Genomic DNA, 20984 nt, shown 5'->3' with positions numbered 1-20984 from the left:
ATCGGGAATCGGAAGTTCCTATAAGTTCCCAGTTATTTTCGGCGTGTGCAGCCCTGGGATCCATATTCATGTAAAAAATAAAGAATAAAAATAAAAAATATGGATATACTCACCCCTCCGACGAACCCTGGCTGTCACCGCTGCAAGCGTCTGCCTCCGTTCCTAAGAATGCAGTGAGTGAACGACCTTCGATGACGTCGCGGTCACGTGAGCGGTCACCTGTCCGCAACGTCATCGAAGGTCCTTCACTCTCTGCAAGGCCGGGGTCACACTAGCCCGTAATACGGACGAGTGCAATGCGATAAAAAATCGCATAGCACTCGTCCCAATGTTAATCTATGGGGCAGCTCCCATCATCCGATATTTTCTCGGCTGTATTCAGGATCCGAGTGAAATCGCAGCATGCTGCGATTGTCAGCGTTTCTCGGCCGAGAATCGCCACTGAAAGTCTATGGGGGTGAGAAAAAATAGCACAGCACACGGACCATCAGTGCGACTTGCGAGAAACTCTCAGGCATTGGGCAGGTGACAGGAAAGGCTCAGCCATTATTTGCTCATTTTGCAAGTGTGTGAGAAAATCTCACCATACGGATGTCACACGGATGTCACACTGATGTCACACGGATCATTTGATGCGAGAAAATCGCATCCTCGCACTGCACACGGATCACTGTTTTGGTAACATTTGTGCGATTCTCGTCCGTCAAAAACGGACCGTTTTTTTATACGTTGTGTGTGTCCCCGGCCCAATTCTTAGGAACGGAGGCAGACGCTTGCAGCGGTGACAGCCAGGGTTCGTCGGAGGGGTGAGTATATCCATATTTTTTATTTTTATTCTTTATTTTTTACATGAATATAGATCCCAGGGCCTGAAGGACAGTTTCCTCTCATTGAGACCCTGTGAACCATCCAGGATCACTTCCGATATTTGTTTCCCATTGACTTGCATTGGTATCAGGGATCGGTATCGGCGATATCCGATATTTTTGGGATATCGACCGATACTATCCGATACCGATACTTTCAAATATCGGAAGGTATCGCTCAACACTATTTATAAAACATTTCTATTAATTTAGTGAATGTGATGATGGAGAAATGTTCTTATTTGCTCTCATCTCTCCTCCAAAGTGATAAAAGAATAACTCACCGGCAGAAAAAGGCATGAACGCTTCATTCCTTACAAACTTTCCACAGGAATCCAAAAAGTGTTCTGGGTAGAACTCGTCGGCTTTTACAAAGTGATTCTTATCATAAAGTACGGAGGTCAGCAGTGGGATCACCTGGATTCCCTGAAAGGTTCAACATTTGCGTAAGTCATATTTAATTGGGACTTCCCTCCTTGGGCTTTATTTATTTAAAGGGAATTTGTCAACAAGTTTTTGCTACCTCTTCTGAGAGGAGCAAAATGTAGGCAGAGACCTTAAATCTAAATATCCACTTCGTTTACTGGGTGTAGAGGTTCTTACACAATCAGAGTTAAGTGTGAAGCAAAGCTGAGAAAGCTGCCCTCACCTCCACCACAGCTAACCCCACCTCCACCATGCTCAGTATTTACATTGCCTACTGAATGTGAGCTTATCACAGGAGGGGCGGAGTCAGGCCAGTGCTCACACTACCAGCTAATCACAGCAATGATAATGTCCTGGTGATAAAACCTTCCCTGTAAGTAAACAACAGCACGCTGCCTTATAAGTGACACATCATGAAATTCTGTGTTTTTACCCCTATCTCATATTCTCATCAGATTACCTAGCAAAAACCTGCTGACAGATTCCCTTTAAGGCTGCTAATGCAGCTGAATAAGGTTTAGAAAATAAATAAATTAAACATAAATGTTTTATTTTTCATTAAATAAAATATTTTATTGTTCACAAATCGTAAGCAATGAAAAAATTCATATAGGGAACTCATCCAACCAAAATGGACTGCAAAGTGCAATCTAAATGACACAGCACTTGGCCTAAGAATACCATAACAAAGCCAAAAACTGAGGGTTAGTTTGTGTTAAAAAAAAAACTATATGTCAATAGAACTTATTTCTCCCCACCTGTCAATGTCAAAGAAAAATGAAAAATGTATGGGTCTCAGAATGCAGTAGCAGAAAAAAAAAAAATATATATATAGTTGACATTTTTATGATACTTGTAGTAAAGCAATAGAACAGACAACACCAAAGCCTATACACATTTGGTATTACCATTACAAATTTATATAATTTACATAATTTTTCACTTGCAAAAAGTTAGACAACTCGCCGTATCACACTTTGTCTTTTGTTTGGTTGAAAATAAACTGTAGAGGAAGATCCACAGGCCACAAAAAATTATTCTGTTATTAACGTCATACAGTAAGGGACCAGACTTTAACCCCTTCACCCCGAAGCCTGTTTTCACCTAAGTGACAGGGCCAATTTTTACAATTCTGACCACTGTCACTTTATGATGTCATAACTCTGAAAGCTTCAACGGACCCTGGTGATTCTGAGACTGTTTTCTCGAGACATATTGTACTTTATGATAGTGGTAAAATTTCTTCGACTTGCATTTATTTGTAAAAAAATGGAAATTTGGCGAAAATTGTGAAAATTTAGCAATTTTCAAACTTTTAGTTTTTATGCCCTTAAATTTGAGATATATCACATAATTTAGTTAATAAGCAACATTTCCTACATGTCTGCTTTACATTAGCACAACTTTGGAAACATTAATTTTTTTTTGTTAGGGAGTTATAAAGGTTAAAAGTTGACCAGCGATTTCTCATTTTTACAACAAAATTTGCAAAACCATGTTTTTTAGGGACCACCTCACACTTGAAGTGACTTTGAGGGGTTTATATGACAGAAAATGCCCAAAAGTGACATCATTCTAAAAACTGCACCCATCAAACTACTCAAAACCACATTCAAAAAGTTTATTAACCCTTCAGGTGCTTCACAGGAATTTTTGGAATGTTTAAAAAAAATTGAACATTTTTTTTTCACAAAATTTTTACTTCAGATCCAATTTATTTTATTTTAACAAGGGTAACAGGAGAAATTGGACCACAAAAGTCGTTGTACAATTTATCCTGAGTATGCCGATACCCCAAATGTTGGGGTAAACCATTGTTTGGGCACATGGCAGAGCTCAGAAGGGAAGGAGCGCCATTTGACTTTTCAATGCAAAATTTGCTGGAATTGAGATCGGACACCATGTTGCGTTTGGAGAGCCCCTGATGTACCTAAACAGTGGAAACCCAACACAAGTGACACCATTTTGGAAAATAGACCCTATAAGGAACTAATCTAGATGTGTGGTGAGCACTTTGAACCTCCAAGTGCTTCACAGAAGTTTATAATGTAGAGCCGTAAAATAAAATCATTTAAAAAAAAAAAAAAAATGATTTTTTGCCCCCAATTTTTTATTTTTCCAAGGGTGACAGGACAAATTTGACCGCAAAAGTTGTTGTGCAATTTGTCATGAGTACGCTGATACCCTGTGTGTGGGGGTAATCCACTGTTTGGGCGCATGGCAGAGCTCGGAAGGGAAGGAGCGCCATTTGACTTTACAATGCAAAATTTGCTGGAATTGAGATTGGAACCCATGTCGCGTTTGGAGAGCTCCTGATGTGCCTAAACAGTGGAAACCCCCCACAAATGACCCCATATTGGAGACTAGACCCCCAAAGGAACTTATCTAGATGTGTTGTGAGAACTTTAATCCCCCAAGTGTTTCACTACAGTTTATAAGGCAGAGGCATGAAAATAAAAAATATTTTTTTTTTTCACGAAAATGATATTTTAGCCCCAAAATATTTATTTTCCCAAGGGTAACAGGACAAATTGGACCCCAAAAGTTGTTTTAAAATTTGTTCTGAGTACGCCGATACCCAATATGTGGGGGGAACCACTGTTTCGGCGCATGGCAGAGCTCGAAAGGGAAGGAGCGCCGTTTGGAATGCAGACTTAGATGGATTGGTCTGCAGGCATCACGTTGCATTTGCAGAGCCCCTGTTGTGCCTAAACAGTAGAAACCCCTCACAAGTAACCCTATAATGGAAACTAGACCCCCAAAGGAACTTATCTAGATATGTTGTGAGAACTTTGAACCCCCAAGTGTTTCACTACAGTTTATAATGCAGAGCCGTAAAAATAAAAAATATATTTTTTTCCATGAAAATGATATTTTAGCCCCCAAATTTTAATTTTCCCAAGGGTAACAGGACAAATTGGACCCCAAAGTTATTGTCCAATTTGTCCTGAGTACGCTGATACCCAATATGTGGGGGGAACCACTGTTTGGGCGCATGGCAGAGCTTGGAAGGGACAGAGCGGCGTTTGGAATGCAGACTTAGATGGATTGGTCTGCAGGCGTCACGTTGCATTTGCAGAGACCCTGATGTACCTAAACAGTAGAAACCCCTCACAAGTAACCCTATATTGGAAACTAGATGCCCCAAGGAACTCATCTAGATGTGTTGTGAGAACTTTGAAAGCCCAAGTGTTCCACTACAGTTTATAACGCAGAGCCGTGAAAATAAAAAATCATTTTTTTTCCACAAAAATTATTTTTTAGCCCCTGGTTTTGTATTTTCCCAAGGGTGACAGGAGAAATTGGACCTCAAAATTTGTTGACCAATTTGTCCTGAGTACGCTGATACTCCATATGTTGGGGTAAACCCCTATTTGGGTGCACGGGAGAGCTCGGAAGGGAAGGAGCACTGTTTTAGTCTTTCAACGCAGAATTGGCTGGAATTGAGATCGAATGCCATGTCACGTTTGGAGAGCCCCTGATGTGCATAAACAGTAGAAACCCCCCAATTCTAACTGAAACCCTAACCCAAACACACCCCTAACCCTAATCCCAACCATAACCCTAACCACACCCCTAACCCTAATCCCAACCCTAATCCCAACCGTAAATGTGATCCAAACCCTAACTTTAGCCCCAACCCTAACTTTAGCCCCAACCTTAACTTTAGACACAACCCTAACCCTAACCATAACTTTAGCCCCAACCCTAACCCCAACCCTAGCCCTAACCCTAGCCCTAACCCTAACCCTAGCTCTAACCCTAACCCTAGCCCTAACCCTAGCCCTAACCCTGACCCTAATCCTAGCCTTAAACCCAACCCTAGCCCTAACCCTAGCCCTATCCCTAACCATAACCCTAACCCTAGCCCTAACCCCAACACTAGCCCTAACCCTAGCCCTAACCCTAACCCTAATGGGAAAATGGAAAAAAATAAATTTTTTAACATTTTATTATTTTTCCCTAACTAAGGGGGTGATGAAGGGGGGTTTGATTTACTTTTATATAATTTTTTGGCGGATTTTTATGATTGGCAGCCGTCACACACTAAAAGACGCTTTTTATTGCAAAAAATAGTTTTTGCAACACCACATTTTGAGAGTTATAATTTATCCATATTTTGGCCCACTGAGTCATGTGGGGTCTTGTTTTTTGCAGGACAAGTTGACGTTTTCATTGGTCCCATTTTCAGGCACATGACATTTTTTGATCGCTTTTTATTCCGATTTTTGGGAGGCACAATGTTAGGAGTCGCGTTCCCGCCTCTGCACAGGGGGAAACTCGGGCCATCTCCGTTGCGGTCTCACATTCTTCTCCTGCTGCAGTGGAGCCTGCTCAGTGGAGACGTCAGTCCCAGCGTCTTGCTCAGTCCCACTCTGTACAAAGAGTTACTGCTGCTTTTCCTGCTTCTTCCATTGAAGCCAGTGCTGGGCAGCGGTGAGCAGACGCTTCTGGGGCTAAGTCCTGCTTTTCTTGTTCTGAGCATGATCAGAGTAAGATCTCTCAGTGGAGATCGAGGGTCACATGGTCAGATACTGCAGATAAGTCCATTGGTCCTTTCAGGAAGGTCCTGTAGGTACTCTGGCTTTGTGGTAGCCTCTCATTGGTCCTTCTAGGAAGGTCCTGCACGTGCTGCAACTATTTAAGACTCGCATGGCCGCACGGCCATGCGCTAGTATTGTTCCATGTTATGTGCTTTGCGCCAGTGTGGTCACGTAAGAGTGTGTTCAGGGACCCGGCTGAAATAAGCCCCTGAATGCTGGCACCTCCGGCGAGGATTTTTGTTTGCATGCGTGACCACTGACTGCTCTCTGTTTGGGCAGATAGCCTGTGCCTCTGTGAAGTCTAACAGGGCACAGTGCTTTGCTATCACGGCTACTCGGTGAATTAACTGAGTTATTCTATACCACCATATAGTGCCACCGTTTGCTAGCAGCAGGTTCTCCTGCACGGTGGACCCCGGGCTGCGAACGCACCAATAACAATAAAAACATCTATATTTACTCGGTGCATTCCGCTAGCCCTAACAGATTACTAGTGCCAGGGTCTGGCTAGTAAATGGCAGATATTCAGCAATCCTTGCGGTATATCCAGAAGCTGGATGGTATGTCTCTCGAGAGCTCAACCTCAGCTGTGGATGTTACCGCAGTTGCTGTACTGGCTGCTAGCGTGGCTGCAGCAACATTGTCCACTGCCACCCCTGTTCCGACATTATCTCACCTCCCACTGCCAGAAAAATTTTCTGGAGATAGCAAATCTTGTAGGGGATTCGTGAGTCAGTGCTCTATTCACCTCGAGCTCCTGGCTGCATGTTTTCCCACAGAGCGGGCTAAGGTGGGATTTATTGTGTCTCTCTCTTGTCGGACAGGGCCTTGGAATGGGCTTCACCGCTGTGGGAGCGTAGCGATCATGTGGTGCAGAGTGCTCCACTGTTCCTGAGCACTCTGAAACAGGACTTTTTAGGACCTCAAGTCACCCATGATACGGCGCTCCAACTGCTGGCATTAACTCAGGGTGAGTCCTTGGTCAGCCATTTTGCCGTCCACTTCCGCCCTTTTTCTTCTTCTGAGCTGGAGTGGTCGGATAAAGCCCTTATCCCCATATTTTGGAGGGGGCTGGCTGATCACGTGAAGGACGCTCTAGCCACTAGGGAGATTCCTGCCACACTGGAGGAGTTAATAACTGTCTCTACTCATATTGACCTCCATTTTAACGAGCGGAGGTTAGAGCGAGCCCAGTGTAGGCAGAGGTTTCGGCTGGCTCCTACCTTCGCCAAACCTCTGGAATCTCTGGTCCTGGTTCCTGAGTCACATGAAGCCATGGAAGTGTCACGAGCGGGATCTAAGTCCCGGACCGCTTGTGCACTTAAGGTCTGTCATGTTTTCCAGCAGTCAGAACGTCTTGCCACCAGATATCTCCAGCGGTCGAGGAAACGTCAGCATCTAGTGGTAGTAGGTGGAGGTACACTAGACACGGTGACGTTTGCCTCCCAATTGTCCTTTAAGGGGACAATTATTATAGGCTCATCCTCCCACTCGGTAGAGCTCTGCATGGATTCTGGGGCGGAGGGCAATTTTATGTCTTCTGCCTTCGCCCAATGTCACGCAATACCCCTGGTTATGCTAGCTCAACCAGTAACGGTACGAGTGGTGAATGGGTCGACACTGCCCTCACAGATAACACACCAGACCATCCCTTTTACTCTATCCATGTCGCCATCCCATCAGGAGATTATATCTCTGCTCGTCATTCCTGAGGGAATTGATGAGGTACCTTGGCTACAGTACAACTCTCCTCATATCGAGTGGTCCTCAGGCAGAATTCTGGGATGTGGTGAATCTTGTGGGGGTAGGTGTCAGAGGGAGTGCGTTCAGGTTGCTACTACAGAGGTACCCGCAGATCTATCCTCTCTCCCCAAGCAATATTGGTCTTATGCAGATGTGTTTTCCAAAAAGGCGGCAGAGACCCTTCCGCCCCATCGCCCCTATGACTGTCCTATTGATCTCTTGCCTGGTGCTGAGCCTCCCCGGGGTTGAGTCTATCCGTTATCTCTCCCGGAGACGGAGGCAATGTCACAGTACATCCAGGAAAACCTGGCAAGAGGATTCATTAGGAAGTCAGTGTCACCTGCTGGGGCAGGGTTCTTCTTCGTGCAGAAGAAGAATGGGGATTTGCGTCCATGCATAGACTACAGGGGTCTTCACACCATCACCGTTAAGAATAAGTATCCTTTGCCCTTGATATTGGAGCTGTTCGATAGGCTTCGGGGAGCAAGGGTATTTACTAAATTAGATCTGCGGGGTGCTTACAACCTGATTCGCATACGTGAGGGGGACGAATGGAAGATGGCTTTTAACACCAGGGATGGGCACTATCAATATCTGGTGACGCCCTTCGGGCTCTGTAATGCCCCAGCCGTTTTCCAAGACTTTGTGAACGACATCATCCGGGATATGCTCTCCACCTCGGTCATAGTCTATCTGGATGATATTCTCATCTACTCTCCAGATATTGACTCCCATCGGAGAGATGTTTGCAAAGTCTTCGACCTCCTACGGGCAAACTCCCTCTATGCCAATTTGGAGAAGTGTATGTTCGAGCAGGAGTCCTTACCTTTCCTAGGCTATATCATCTCTGCCCAGGGATTGGCTATGGATCCTGCCAAACTACAGACTGTGATGGACTGGCAGGAACCCCATTCTCTTAAAGCAGTGCAGCGCTTTAAGGGGTTCATTAATTATTATCGCCAGTTCATTCCGCACTTCTGAACTTTGGTAGCTCCCTTGGTTGCCCTCACCAGGAAGGGGGAAAATCCCAAATTGTGGTCTGGGGAGGTCTCCAAGGCCTTTAACGCCATAAAGTCACACTTCGCTAGCGCTCCCATTCTACATTGCCCCGATGTAGATAAGCCATTTATCATGGAGGTGGATGCCTCATCTGTTGGTGCTGGAGCAGTCCTCTTCCAAAAGGATGCTCAAGGTCGGAAGCATCCTTGCTTTTTATTTTCTAAGACCTTCTCACCAGCAGAGAGGAATTATTTAATCGGGGACAGGGACTTGCTAGCCATGAACTTGGCTTTCTCGGAGTGGAGACATCTCTTGGAGGGAGCTCGTTTTCCCTTCCAAGTCTTCACAGATCATAAAAATTTGGTGTACCTGCAGACAGCCCATCGGTTAAATTCTCGCCAGGCCACATGGTCCTTGTTCTTCTCCCGGTTTCATTTCACCCTCCATTTTCTTTCTGGGGAGAAGAACATTTGGGTCGACGCGCTCTCTCGCTCCGTTGTGTCATCTGTGGAGAAGGAAGAGGAGCCTCGGCTTATTGTCCCCACCGAGAGCCTGAGAACTGTGGCCCCGGTTTCGCTAGAGTCTGTGCCTCCGGGCAAGACTTTTGTACCATCCAGTTTGTGACCGGAGGTTCTCTTTTGGACACACTCATCCAGGGTGGGTGGACATTTTGGTACCAAAAGGACATCTGAGTTACTGGCGAGGACATACTGGTGGCCGCATGTGACTCATGATGTCGCAGAATACGTTCGGGCGTGTGTCTCTTGCGCCAAGAGCAAGTCCCCTCGGCAACGGTCAGCTGGTTTGCTTTACCCTCTGCCGGTGGTGGACAGGCCCTGGGAGATGGTCGGGATGGACTCTGTGGTGGGCTTACCCAAGTCTCGTAGCTGCACCATTATCTGGGTGATCACCGACCATATTTCCAAAATGGTTCATTTGGTGCCTCTTCCACGGCTACCTTCTGCACGGGCTCTGGCAGCCTTGTTCATTAAGCATATCTTTTGCTTACATCGTATGCCGGACAAGATTGTCAGTGACCGGGGTCCCCAGTTTGCGTCTCGATTCTGGAGGGAGCTTTGTCGTCAACTCAGTATTAAGTTAAATCTCTCCTCGGCTTGTCATCCCGAGATGAATGGGTTGGTTGAGAGAGCCAATCAGACTATGGTCACTTATTTATGACATTTTGTTTCTGCCAGGCAGGATGACTGGGCATCCTTGTTACCGTGGGCAGAGTTTGCCCTTAACAACACTGCAGCCGACTCCACCGGTCAGACTCCCTTCCTCCTTAATTACGGCCAGCATCCGCGGGTTCCTGTGCCTATGCCCGTGTCCTCTGCTGACTCCAGGGTGGCAGACTGGGCAGTGGAGGCACGAGACATTTGGGATCGCACTCAGGATGCCATTCGGACCTCCAAGGAGAGGATGAGGTCCTCCGCCGATGCACATCGGCGCCCTGCCCCGACCTTTGCTCCTGGCGACTTAGTGGACTCAACACGCAGCCTGATGTTACGAGCGGAGAGCCACACTAAGTTTGCTACTCGCTACTTGGGTCCCTTCAAGGTCGTCGAACAGGTTAATCCTGTGGTCTACCGTCTAGCCCTTCTTCCACACCTAGGTATCACTGACACCTTTCATGTGTCCCTCCTTAAGCCCGTATACATGTCCCGGTTTTCTGAGTCATCTGCTGGGACATCGGGTTCGTCTACGGACGATTACGAGGTGAACGCTATTTTGGGGTGCAAGGTGGTTCGTGGCAAAAAAAATTTTTTTGGATGTACTGGAAGGGTTACGGTCCTAAGGATAGGTCCTGGGAGCCTGCTGAGCACATTTGGGCTCCGCAGCTCATTGCTGCCTTCAAACGTAGCGAGGCCCAAGGAGGGGGGCCCTTGGGGGGGTAATGTTAGGGGTCGAGTTCCCGCCTCTGCACAGGGGGGAATCTCAGGCCATCTCCGCTGCAGTCTCCCATTCTTGTCTTGCCGCAGTGGAGCCTGCTCAGCAGAGACATCAGTCCCAGCGTCTTGCTCAGTCCCACTCTGTACAAAGAGTTACTGCTGCTTTTCCTGCTTCTGCCATTGAAGCCAATGCTGGGCAGCGGCGAGCAGACGCTTCTGGGACTAAGTCCTGCTTTTCTCGTTCTGAGCATGCCCAGAGTAAGATCTCTCAGTGGAGATCAAGGGTCACATGGTCAGATACTGCAGCTAAGTCCATTGGTCCTTTCAGGAAGGTCCTGTAGGTACTCTGGCTTTGGGATAGCCTCTCATTGGTCCTTCTAGGAAGGTCCTGCACGTGCTGCAACTATTTAAGACTCGCATGGCCGCATGGCCATGCGCTATTATTGTTCTATGTTATGTGCTTTGCGCCAGTGTGGTCACGTAAGAGTGGGTTCAGGGACCTGGCTGAAATAAGCCCATAGAATGCTGGCACCTCTGGCGAGGAGTTTGTGTGTGTATGTATTCAGGGACCTGGCTGAAATAAGCCCCTAGAATGCTGGCACCTCCGGCGAGGATTTTTGTGTGCATGCGTGACCACTGACTGCTCTCTGTTTGGGCAGTTAGCCTGTGCCTCTGTGAAGTCTAACAGGGCACAGTGCTTTGCTTTCACGGCTACTCGGTGAATTAACTGAGATAGTCTATACTGCCATATAGTGCCACCATTCGGTAGCAGCAGGTTCTCCTGCACGGTGGACCCCGGGCTGCGAACGCACCAATAACAATAAAAACATCTATATTTACTCGGTGCGTTCCGCTAGCCCTAACACAGAATGAACAAAAACCAGCAATTCCTGAATTTCTTTTAGGGGGGCGCTTATACCGTTCCACGTGTGGTAAAATTGAAAAAGCAGCTTTATTCTGCAGGTCACTACGATTACAGCGATACCTTATTTATATCATTTTTTTAAATGTTTTGGCGCTTTTACACAATAAAAACTATTTTATATAAAAAATAATTGTTTTTGCATCGCTTTATTCAGAGAGCTATAACTTTTTTATTTTTCTGCTGATGATGCTGTATGGTAGCTTTTTTTTTGCGGGACAAGATGAAGTTTTCAGCGGTACCATGTTTATTTATATCCGTTTTTTTGATCGCGTGTTATTCCAATTTTTGTTCGCCTGTATGATAATAAAGCGTTGTTTTTTGCCTCGTTTTTTACTTATTTTTTTGCGGTGTTCACTGAAGGGGTTAACTAGTGGGATAGTTTTATAGAGAGGGTCGTTACGGACGGGGCGATACCTAATATGTGTACTTTTATTGTTTTTTTTTATTTACATAAATAAATGGATTTCTTGGGAATTTTTTTTTATCTTTATTTGGGAATTTTTTTTTTTACTTTCTAGCATTGTCCCAGGGTGGGACATCACTATATTTCACCAGATCGCTGATCTGACACTTTGCATAGCACTATGTCAGATCAGCGATCTGACAGGCAGTGCAGGAGGCTTTCCGGCGCCTGCTCTGAGCATGCGCCGGCTAGCCACCTCACTTCGTGACCTAGAAGTAATCCCGTGGCCATCTTGGATCCGGGGACTCCTTCAGGATCACCGGAGCAATGCTATCGCATCGCGTTGCTCCGGAAGGAGAGCGCAGGGAACCCCCGTCTCTGCGCGATCCCCCTCTATGCCGCTGTCACTACTGACAGCAGCATCAGAGGGGTTAATTGCCCGCAATCGGCGCTAGCACCGATCGTGGGCATTACTGCAGGGTGTCAGCTGTCATATACAGCTGACACCCGCACCCGATCACCGCGGCGCTCAGGGTTAGGGTTTGGATTACATTTACGGTTGAGAATAGGGTTAGGGTTAGGGGTGTGTCAGGGTTAGGGGTGTGGTTAGGGTTACCATTGGGATTAGGGTTAAGGGTGTGTTTGGATTAGGGTTTCAGTTATACAAACGCAACATGGCGTCCTATCTCAATTCCAGCCAATTCTGCGTTGAAAAAGTAAAACAGCACTCCTTCCCTTCCGAGCTCTTCCATGCGTCCAAACAGGGGTTTACCCCAACATATGGGGTATCAGCATACTCAGGACACATTGGACAACAACTTTTGGGGCTAAAAAATAATTTTTGTGGGAAAAAAAGGATTTTTTATTTTCTCCGCTCTGCGTTATAAACTGCAGTGAAACACTTTGGGGTTCAAAGTTTTCACAACACATCTAGATAAGTTCCTTGGGGGTCTAGTTTCCAATATGGGGTCAGTTGTGGGTGGTTTCTACTGTTTAGGTACATTAGGGGCTCTGCAAATGCAATGTGACACCTGCAAACCTGTTATGATCCGGTGACCTTGGAGCCGCATGAAACTTTCTCTGGAGTAGGTGGAACCTGTACTGACCACAAATCCTGAACTGACACCGCAAGTAGAAGTAGCCGTGGGGTGTGCCTAACAAACCCTAGACACCTCGACATAGCCGGAGGACTAAATACCCCTATAGATGGAAATAGGAATTCTACCTTGCCTCAGAGCAGAACCCCAAAGGATAGGCAGCTCCCCACAAATATTGACTGTGAGAAGTAGAGGAAAGACACACGCAGGCAGAAAACAGGATTTAGCAAAAGAGGCCACTCTAGCTAAAAAGGATAGGATAGGACAGAATACTAAGCGGTCAGTATTAAAACCCTTCCAAAAATATCCACAACAGATAATACAAAAAATTCCACCATCTAACTAAAGACGTGGAACGTATATCTGCAACTCCTGAGAATCCAACAAGACTGAGAAAATACTGACACAATCTGAACTGGACAAGAAAAAACAAATGAATAGCACTGAATTATCAAGCACACAGCCTGTGTGCCACAGAAACAAAACCAGACACTTATCTTTGCTGATTTGGCAGCAAGGCAGGAGGAACCAGACAGAGGTATAAAACCTCCCAACAACCATGGACAACTGGCAAGGACTAATGAATCCTTCAAACCTAAATACCCCAGTCAGAACTGCAATCAGCAGGTACACCTGACCAGGACTGCAATCCAGGGACAACTGCATTACCACCTACAACCACCGGATATTTTTGGAAGGGTTTTAATACTGACCGCTTAGTATTCTGTCCTATCCTTTTTTAGCTAGAGTGGCCTCTTTTGCTAAATCCTGTTTTCTGCCTGCGTGTGTCTTTCCTCTCCTTCTCACAGTCAATATTTGTGGGGGGCTGCCTATCCTTTGGGGTTCTGCTCTGAGGCAAGGTAGAATTCCTATTTCCATCTATAGGGGTATTTAGTCCTCCGGCTGTGTCGAGGTGTCTAGGGTTTGTTAGGCACACCCCACGGCTACTTCTAGTTGCGGTGTCAGTTCAGGATTTGCGGTCAGTACAGGTTACACCTACTCCAGAGAAAGTTTCATGAGGCTCCAAGGTCACCGGATCATAACAGTACAACTGGCCAATAATGAGTTAAATGCATCTCAGAAGAAGGGAAGAAGGGTGTTGAGCCATTTTTTTTTCTGCAGTCTGAACAGAAGTGACACAGCTCAGTTGCAGAGCATCTCTTTCGTCTCTGTGAGTGGGTGATCGCTCGTTGGGCATTCCGTTGTTATTCACTAGCAGCAGTTTTCCATCTCTGCACAGTGGACCCCGAGTTGCGATTGTGCTTTATTGTTTATTTTATTTTAGCGCAGTCCTCCAACTCTAAGGGTATGTTTGCACGTTCAGGATTGCATCAGGATTTGGTCAGGATTTTATTCAGGTAAAATCCTGACCAAATCAGCACCTGAGGTCACTGGCAGGTCACCTGCGTTGTCCTTGCGTTGTTTCAGCATTGTAAGGACATGCTGCTTTCTTAAGAGACACGCCGCATGCCTGTTTCCACGGGTATGCCGCATGCGTCTTTTAATGCATAGTGGAGATGGGATTTCATGAAATCCCCTCCACTATGCTGTAACATCTGGACGCTGCGTGTTTGATGCTGCGACTCTACGCAGCGTCAAGCACGCAGTGTCAAACACAAAGCGTTTCCTGAACGTGGAAACATGCCCTAACACTGCGTGCTCATTTCCACCATTCACACCCCTCTTCTCATTGACTTGTATCAATACAGAGGTCTTTGTCCATGCCAGTTAACAGGTTGATATGCGATGTGACGACATGGTGAAATTCCACTCTGCATATGTTACAGTGACTGTGGAAACAGCAACAAGATCTGCCGCAGCATGTCAAGTCATATAGCTTGGACCAACGCAGTATGGATGCGGCGCATATCACGTTTACAGAGTGGGCACAGATTAAGGACCTCTGCACCCTTCTGCACAGTATCAAAATGGCTACTAAGATCACTAGTGCTGATGACGCCATCATCAGCATCACTATTTCAGGCATCTATATGCTGGAGCAGACTTTGTATAGCCTGCAGAAGGAGACAGTGGTCCCAGAAGAAAAAGGAGGAAGCAGAGCATGATGCGGAAAGGCTAACTTTTTCTGTAAGTTCAATACTGTCATCACACAGGCGGGTGCCAAGGGAGGGTTGATTACTGCAATCGAGGAAGGCTGGTGATAACAGTCAAACTGTTATCGAAGGTGCAATATCCGAGGAATAAATGGAGGAGGGAGAGGTGATAGGTGAGCAACTATTCGATGAAAATGATAATCCTCCCCTCTCTGTTGTTTGGGGTTGGCGAGAGGGGGTGGAGGAAATAAGCCTCATTGTTACCCAGCTACCAACACAGCATGGGCTTGAACCTTATGGTTGAGCTTGGCATATTATTATTATTATTGTTATTATTGTTATTATACATTTATATAGCGCCATTTATTCCATGGCGCTTTACATGTGAGAAGGGGCAAATACAGACAAGCACAATAAACATGAGCAATGCAAGGCACACACATGTACAGAAGGAGAGATGACCCTGGCCGCGAGGGCTCACAGTCTACAGGGGATGGGTGAGGATACACTAGGAGAGGATAGAGCTGGTCATGCGGCAGTTCAGCAGACATTCTCTGTTAACTGCTCTTGCTGGGTCCAAATCATCGGGGATAGGCATATTGCCCTTCATGATGATGTATTTAATACATTACCCTTAGTTGCTGCTCCTGGCTGACGGGCACTGGGAATAGGCATATTGCCATTTGTGTTAATGCACTTGATGATTTCTTTCTTTATTTGCTCCCTCTGACTGAAGGTCACCTCAATTAGGTATACTGCTCTTCCGTTTATTGCACTGGATTACTACTTGTCCAGAAGACAGCCAGAGACATATGAGTGCCTTCTTGCTGCACTATCTGCAACATGATCCCTGTATAGTTATGATTAGGAATAATGCTGACTTAATTAGATACACATTATAAAACCAAATTTTGCCAGATAATTCCCGCCCTAGAAAGAGACCTATGAATGCTGGAGTATCAAAACAAGTTTTTACACAACCTTATGATAGCTTTTCTCCAAGACAGCAATAAAGCACAAAGTTCAAATCACAGCTGTAGACATCCAACCTGTAACACGTCAATTCGTCAAACATTCGCAACAGCAGCAGCAGTGGAAGTGGAAGAAGCAATTTCTGTGAGTCCTTTGACACTTTTTAAGACCAACTCGTGCAGCAGCACAAGAGAGTCCAAGTCTTACACGTGGTGAATGAATGGAGTGGATGGTGCAGGAGTTTATAGAACTGAATGTCAATACCATCAGGGAGGGTTTGGACCTTTCACATTTTGGTCTTCCAAAATTGATGAGTGGCCTGAGCTCGCCTCACATGCCTTGGAGGTTTTATCGTTCCCGGCTTCCAGCGTTCTCTCAGAACATGTCTTTAGCGCTGCTGGTGGTGTCCTGACAGATAAGTGCAGCCTGCTGTCCCTTGAAAGTATTGACTGCCTAACTTTCATTAAGATGAACAAGTCATGGATCTCCAAGGACTTTTGTACCCCAATCGCAGACTGTACAGACTAGGTGATATTGCATTTTTAACCCTAGAATGCGATACCATAGAAATCTACACTATTACGTACCTAGGGCCTTTGAGGCCTGTTTTCAAATAACATGGAATAACTCAAAAAAATTTTTTTTTCAAAGTTATTTGAAAGTAAGCATGCATTCCCTCTAGCTCTGGGGTCCGCCTGGACGGGATTTCGTAATGGATTTGACCTCCTGGTGACCCCGGCTAAGGCTGGTAGAATGCGTACCTGGGGCCTCGCAGGCCTGTCAGGTTACTTTTTTATTATTTTCTGTAAAACTACTTTAGTTACAATTTTGGAACTCTAGGTATTCCTCAGCTATATAGTTGTTAGTAATTTCCAGTTGTTCGTATATTTTTATGTTATAGGCATTTCGTATAGCAACGCTTTTTTTGTGACTACCCCATATTCACGTACCTGGGGCCTTTTAGGCCTGTGTGCAAATAACATGGAATAACTCAAATAAAAATACTTTTCAAAGTTTATTTTAAATTTGCAAAGTAAGGATGCATTCCCACTAGCGCTGGGGTCCACCAGGAGGGGATCCGTAATGGATCTGACCTCCTGGTGACCTCAGCTAAGGCTGGTGGAATCCCGGCATTCCATCAGCCTTAGCTGGAGTTACCAGGAGGTCAGATCCATTATGGATCCCATTCTGGTGAACCCCAGCGCTACTTGGAACATAGCCTAAGATGTGTATAATTCCCAAAAAAAATTATGTACATAAAACAACAAAAATGTAACTAAACGGGCACGCCCAATATATTCACTCAGTACAATTTTTTATGATGGATACATTTTTTCTTATAAAAAGTTTTTACATAAAGTCTGTAGCAAACTTGGTGCAGGAATATTTATTTTCCACTTTACATATTCCCCCGACAATTCTTGCATATTATTTTTTCTTCAGAATGTTCCCTGCATACATTTTGTCCGCAAGTAGAACAGAAACGCTCCGATTTTCTTTCTTCCTTTGCTGGACAAATATAGCAGCGCTTTCTTTTTTTTTTCTCTTTGCTCTGGCTGTTCCTGAAAGCATATTCCACATCGGATCATTGCCTCTGTAATTTGCCTTGATAAGCATTTTGTGCTGCTTCTCTCTAGCATAGTAGGCATCAAAAGTTCATAACAAAGTTCTGTCAAAAATATACGTCTATTGTCCTTCCTGTTGGCATGGAATTCTGGATTAGTTTGACAATAAACAATATAGCTATTGAGGGCTGACACATCAAGGATATTGGAAAAGAGGGCAACAGGCCAACGTTTAGTCTGCCTTTTACATGAATATTCAGTAATCATTTCGTCCATCTTGTCGACACCTCCTTTTGTCTTATTATAATGAAGTATAATTTCAGGTTTTTGTTTCCTGTCATTGGTGTCAATACTTTCATCGTGATGCATTGTGCTCAGTAATATCACAGATTTTTCTTTCTTGGCTTTATAGGACACCATTGTTGCCTCATTGCAGAAACCGAATACACTCTCGTAGATTGGTCGCTGTGCATTGTGCTTCATTATTGGTGGAATTTCGCGGCGGTTTGGTCTCATTGTACCAACAAGTGTTAGTTGTTTCTGAAGCAAAAAATTGGCCAGTTCTAAATTAGTAAAATAATTATCCATAGTGATATTTTTTCCAGAATGGAAAATTGGTAAAGCTAGTGTTTTCACTATAATGGAACATAGATCTTTCTGGACTGGAGCGTCAGCTTCTTTTCCACAGTAAATCATGCCATTCATCCCATAATAAGTTGCTGAATCGCACATCCAGAAAATTTTTATGCCGTATTTAGCTGGCTTAGGCTACTTTCACACTAGTCTGTCGGTACAGGTCATCGCAAACAGTCGGCCCGACGTACCGACGGACAGTGTGTTAATGTAGCACAACGTGGGCAGCGGATGCAGTTTTACAACGCATCCGCTGCCCTTTGAGAGTTCCGGGGAGGAGGAGGCGGAGTTTCGGCCGCACATGCGTGCTCAAAAATGGCGGACTCGACGCACAAAAAAACGTTACATGTAACTTTTTTTGTGCCGAGGGTCCGCCAAAACACGACGCATCCGTCGCACGGCCATACGTTGCTAATGCAAGTCTATGGAGAAAAAACGCATCCTGGGGGCACATTTGCAGGATGCGTTTTTTTCTCCAAAACGACGCATCATGACGTACAGTAAACAACGCTAGTGTGAAAGTAGCCTTACTGGGCATATATTGGATAAATTTGCAGCGTCCCCTAAAGGCAAGAAGTTGTTCGTCCACTGTCACATATTCGCTAGAATAGTAAAGTTTGTAACAGTTCTTGATAAAAAGATTCCATATATAGCTAATAGGCGCTAATTTATCGGTTGCCAACCTCACAGGCCGAGTTCTCTTTTCATCAAAACGAATGCATCTCTGAATAGCCTCAAATCTATCTACGGACATAGTGGCTTTGTAATGTGGATCTGCAAATGGGTTCAGAAATAACTCTCTGATTGGCACATCATATGATTTAGTCGACCCTGCCAGAAGAGTAAGGCCAATATAGGCATATACTTCCTCTTTAGTTAAATTTTTCCAAGTTTTTTTTTTTTCCGAAGCAATACGTTTACCTTCCACATTCGTACACAAAACTACCTCATCTGCAATATCATCTGAAACAAATTTACTGAAAACATCTTTTTTGGACATGAATTGGGAAATTCCGACAGCTCCTTGAGGAACTCTAATAATGTTATGTGATGGGGTGCGTGCATGAGCCACAGCAGTACTGTTCCAAAAAACATTTGTTTTAGATGTTCTACTTGCACATTCTGCTGGATCCATTACTTCTTCATCATCTGAGGAATCGCTGGACGATACATTAGCTGGTGGAATATACTCTTCATCCGACAAAGAAATGTCATTGTCTTCATCGCTATTGAAAATAATCGCCTCAATTTCTTGGACAGTCAATCCCCTTGATGTAGACTGTGCCATTGTAATCTTAGATGTGAGTAAACTAAAATGAAAAGTTAAAAATAAAGATTACAATCAGGCTTGTGCACTATACACTGTGTGTGCTAAGACTTTGTCAGTGTTTGTGTGCTTAGGGTAAAGTACAGCCCCCCTACTCTTACCTTCAACAGATCACTATCTTGTAAGTGCAGTAGAAGCCTCTGGTTTTGGAGCTCAGAAAGGTTCTTTGTTAGGCTACGTTCACATTAGCGTTACGCTAATGTGCGTCGCTGTAGCGTCGGCGACGCAGCGGCGACGCAGCGGCGACGCGCCCCTATGTTTAACATGGGGGACGCGTGCGTTGTTTTGGTGGCGTTTTTCGCCACGTGCGTCGTTTCCGACACTAGCGTCGGACGCAAGAAAACGCTACATGTAGCATTTTCTGTGCGTCCGATTTTCGTCAAAAACGATGCACGCGTCGCAAAACGTTTTTCCATGCGTCGCCGCTGCGTCGCCGACGCAACGGCGACGCGACGCTAATGTGAACGTAGACTTACAGACCAAAGAAAGCTGACTTCTTCCTCCAAAGTCTCTCCAGCAACTAGGATTTAGGACTAAAGGACCTGTACTGACATCATAATCACGTTACTTTGTGAGGGGAAACTCCCTTCCAGGATCACATTACCATGTCAGGCAGAATCCACACTCTTCCCAGCAACAGCCATCGACCAATAGTCATAAAGACTGAGTCATAAGTTCTTCCCCAACAACAGTACAGACAAAAAGACTGAGGAGTACATGTAAACCAAAGCAGGCCTCAAAGGCCCCAGGTACGTGAATCTGGGGTAGTCACAAAAAAAGCGTTGCTATACGAGATGCCTATAACATAAAAATATATGAACAACTGGATATTACTAACAACTACATACCTGAGGATTACCTTGAGTTTCAAAATTCTAACTAATGTAGTTTTACAGATAATAGAAAACAAGTAACCTAGCAGGCCTGCGAGGCCCCAGGTACGCGTTCTAGGGTTAAGTGTGATGCATTAATGTCACATACCTGAACTCTGGGTCATGTTTAGTGTGGCTTCTGTGCCTACTGTGGGTGCTGTTGATGTTAACAAAGATTTATAGAAATGTGAGCAGTCAAGATTGGTTTACATCTGCTGGGTTAGCTGTAGTGGAAGACATCTCTGTCCCAAATATACTATTTCTATTCTCGCGACAGTTATTCCACTTCGGTGGTGCCTTGCACTCAGTTTTTAAAATGTGAACACTCCTGGTTAGCTGTCCATCTGTTGCATTGGGTGTAGTGGAAGACCTGTCGGTCCCTATTATACTATTTCTACTGTGGTGACATTTATGCCTCTTTTTTTGTGTCTGAGAGTAATTTTTAGAAATGTGAACCCTCCTGGTTGGGTGTCCATCTGCTGGATTGAGTGCAGTGGAAGAGCTATTGGTCCCTATTATACTATTTATATTGTGGTGAAATTCATGCCACTTTAATGGTGTCTGCCAATATTTTATGGAAATGTAAACACTCCTTTTTGAGTGTCCATCTGCGGTATTGGATGTAGTAGAAGAACTGTCGGTCACTATTATACTATATCTGCTGTT

At 45.0% G+C, this 20984-nt stretch overlaps 1 protein-coding gene across 1 annotated transcript in view; it reads right to left on the bottom strand.

Annotated features, from left to right (window-relative positions):
- The window catches only part of LOC138638720 (cytochrome P450 2C31-like), a 60720-nt gene that overhangs the window by 10321 nt on the left and 29415 nt on the right, over positions 1-20984 (bottom strand). Inside the window, exon 3 of the mRNA XM_069728245.1 lies at positions 1151-1292. Coding sequence (XP_069584346.1) covers positions 1151-1292 — 142 coding nt within the window. The remainder of the gene's footprint in view (positions 1-1150; positions 1293-20984) is intronic.

The sequence above is a fragment of the Ranitomeya imitator genome, chromosome 5 (assembly GCF_032444005.1).
Source record: "Ranitomeya imitator isolate aRanImi1 chromosome 5, aRanImi1.pri, whole genome shotgun sequence".
In the NCBI taxonomy this organism is placed as follows: Eukaryota; Metazoa; Chordata; class Amphibia; order Anura; family Dendrobatidae; genus Ranitomeya; species Ranitomeya imitator.
This window is presented reverse-complemented; position numbering and strand designations above follow the sequence as displayed.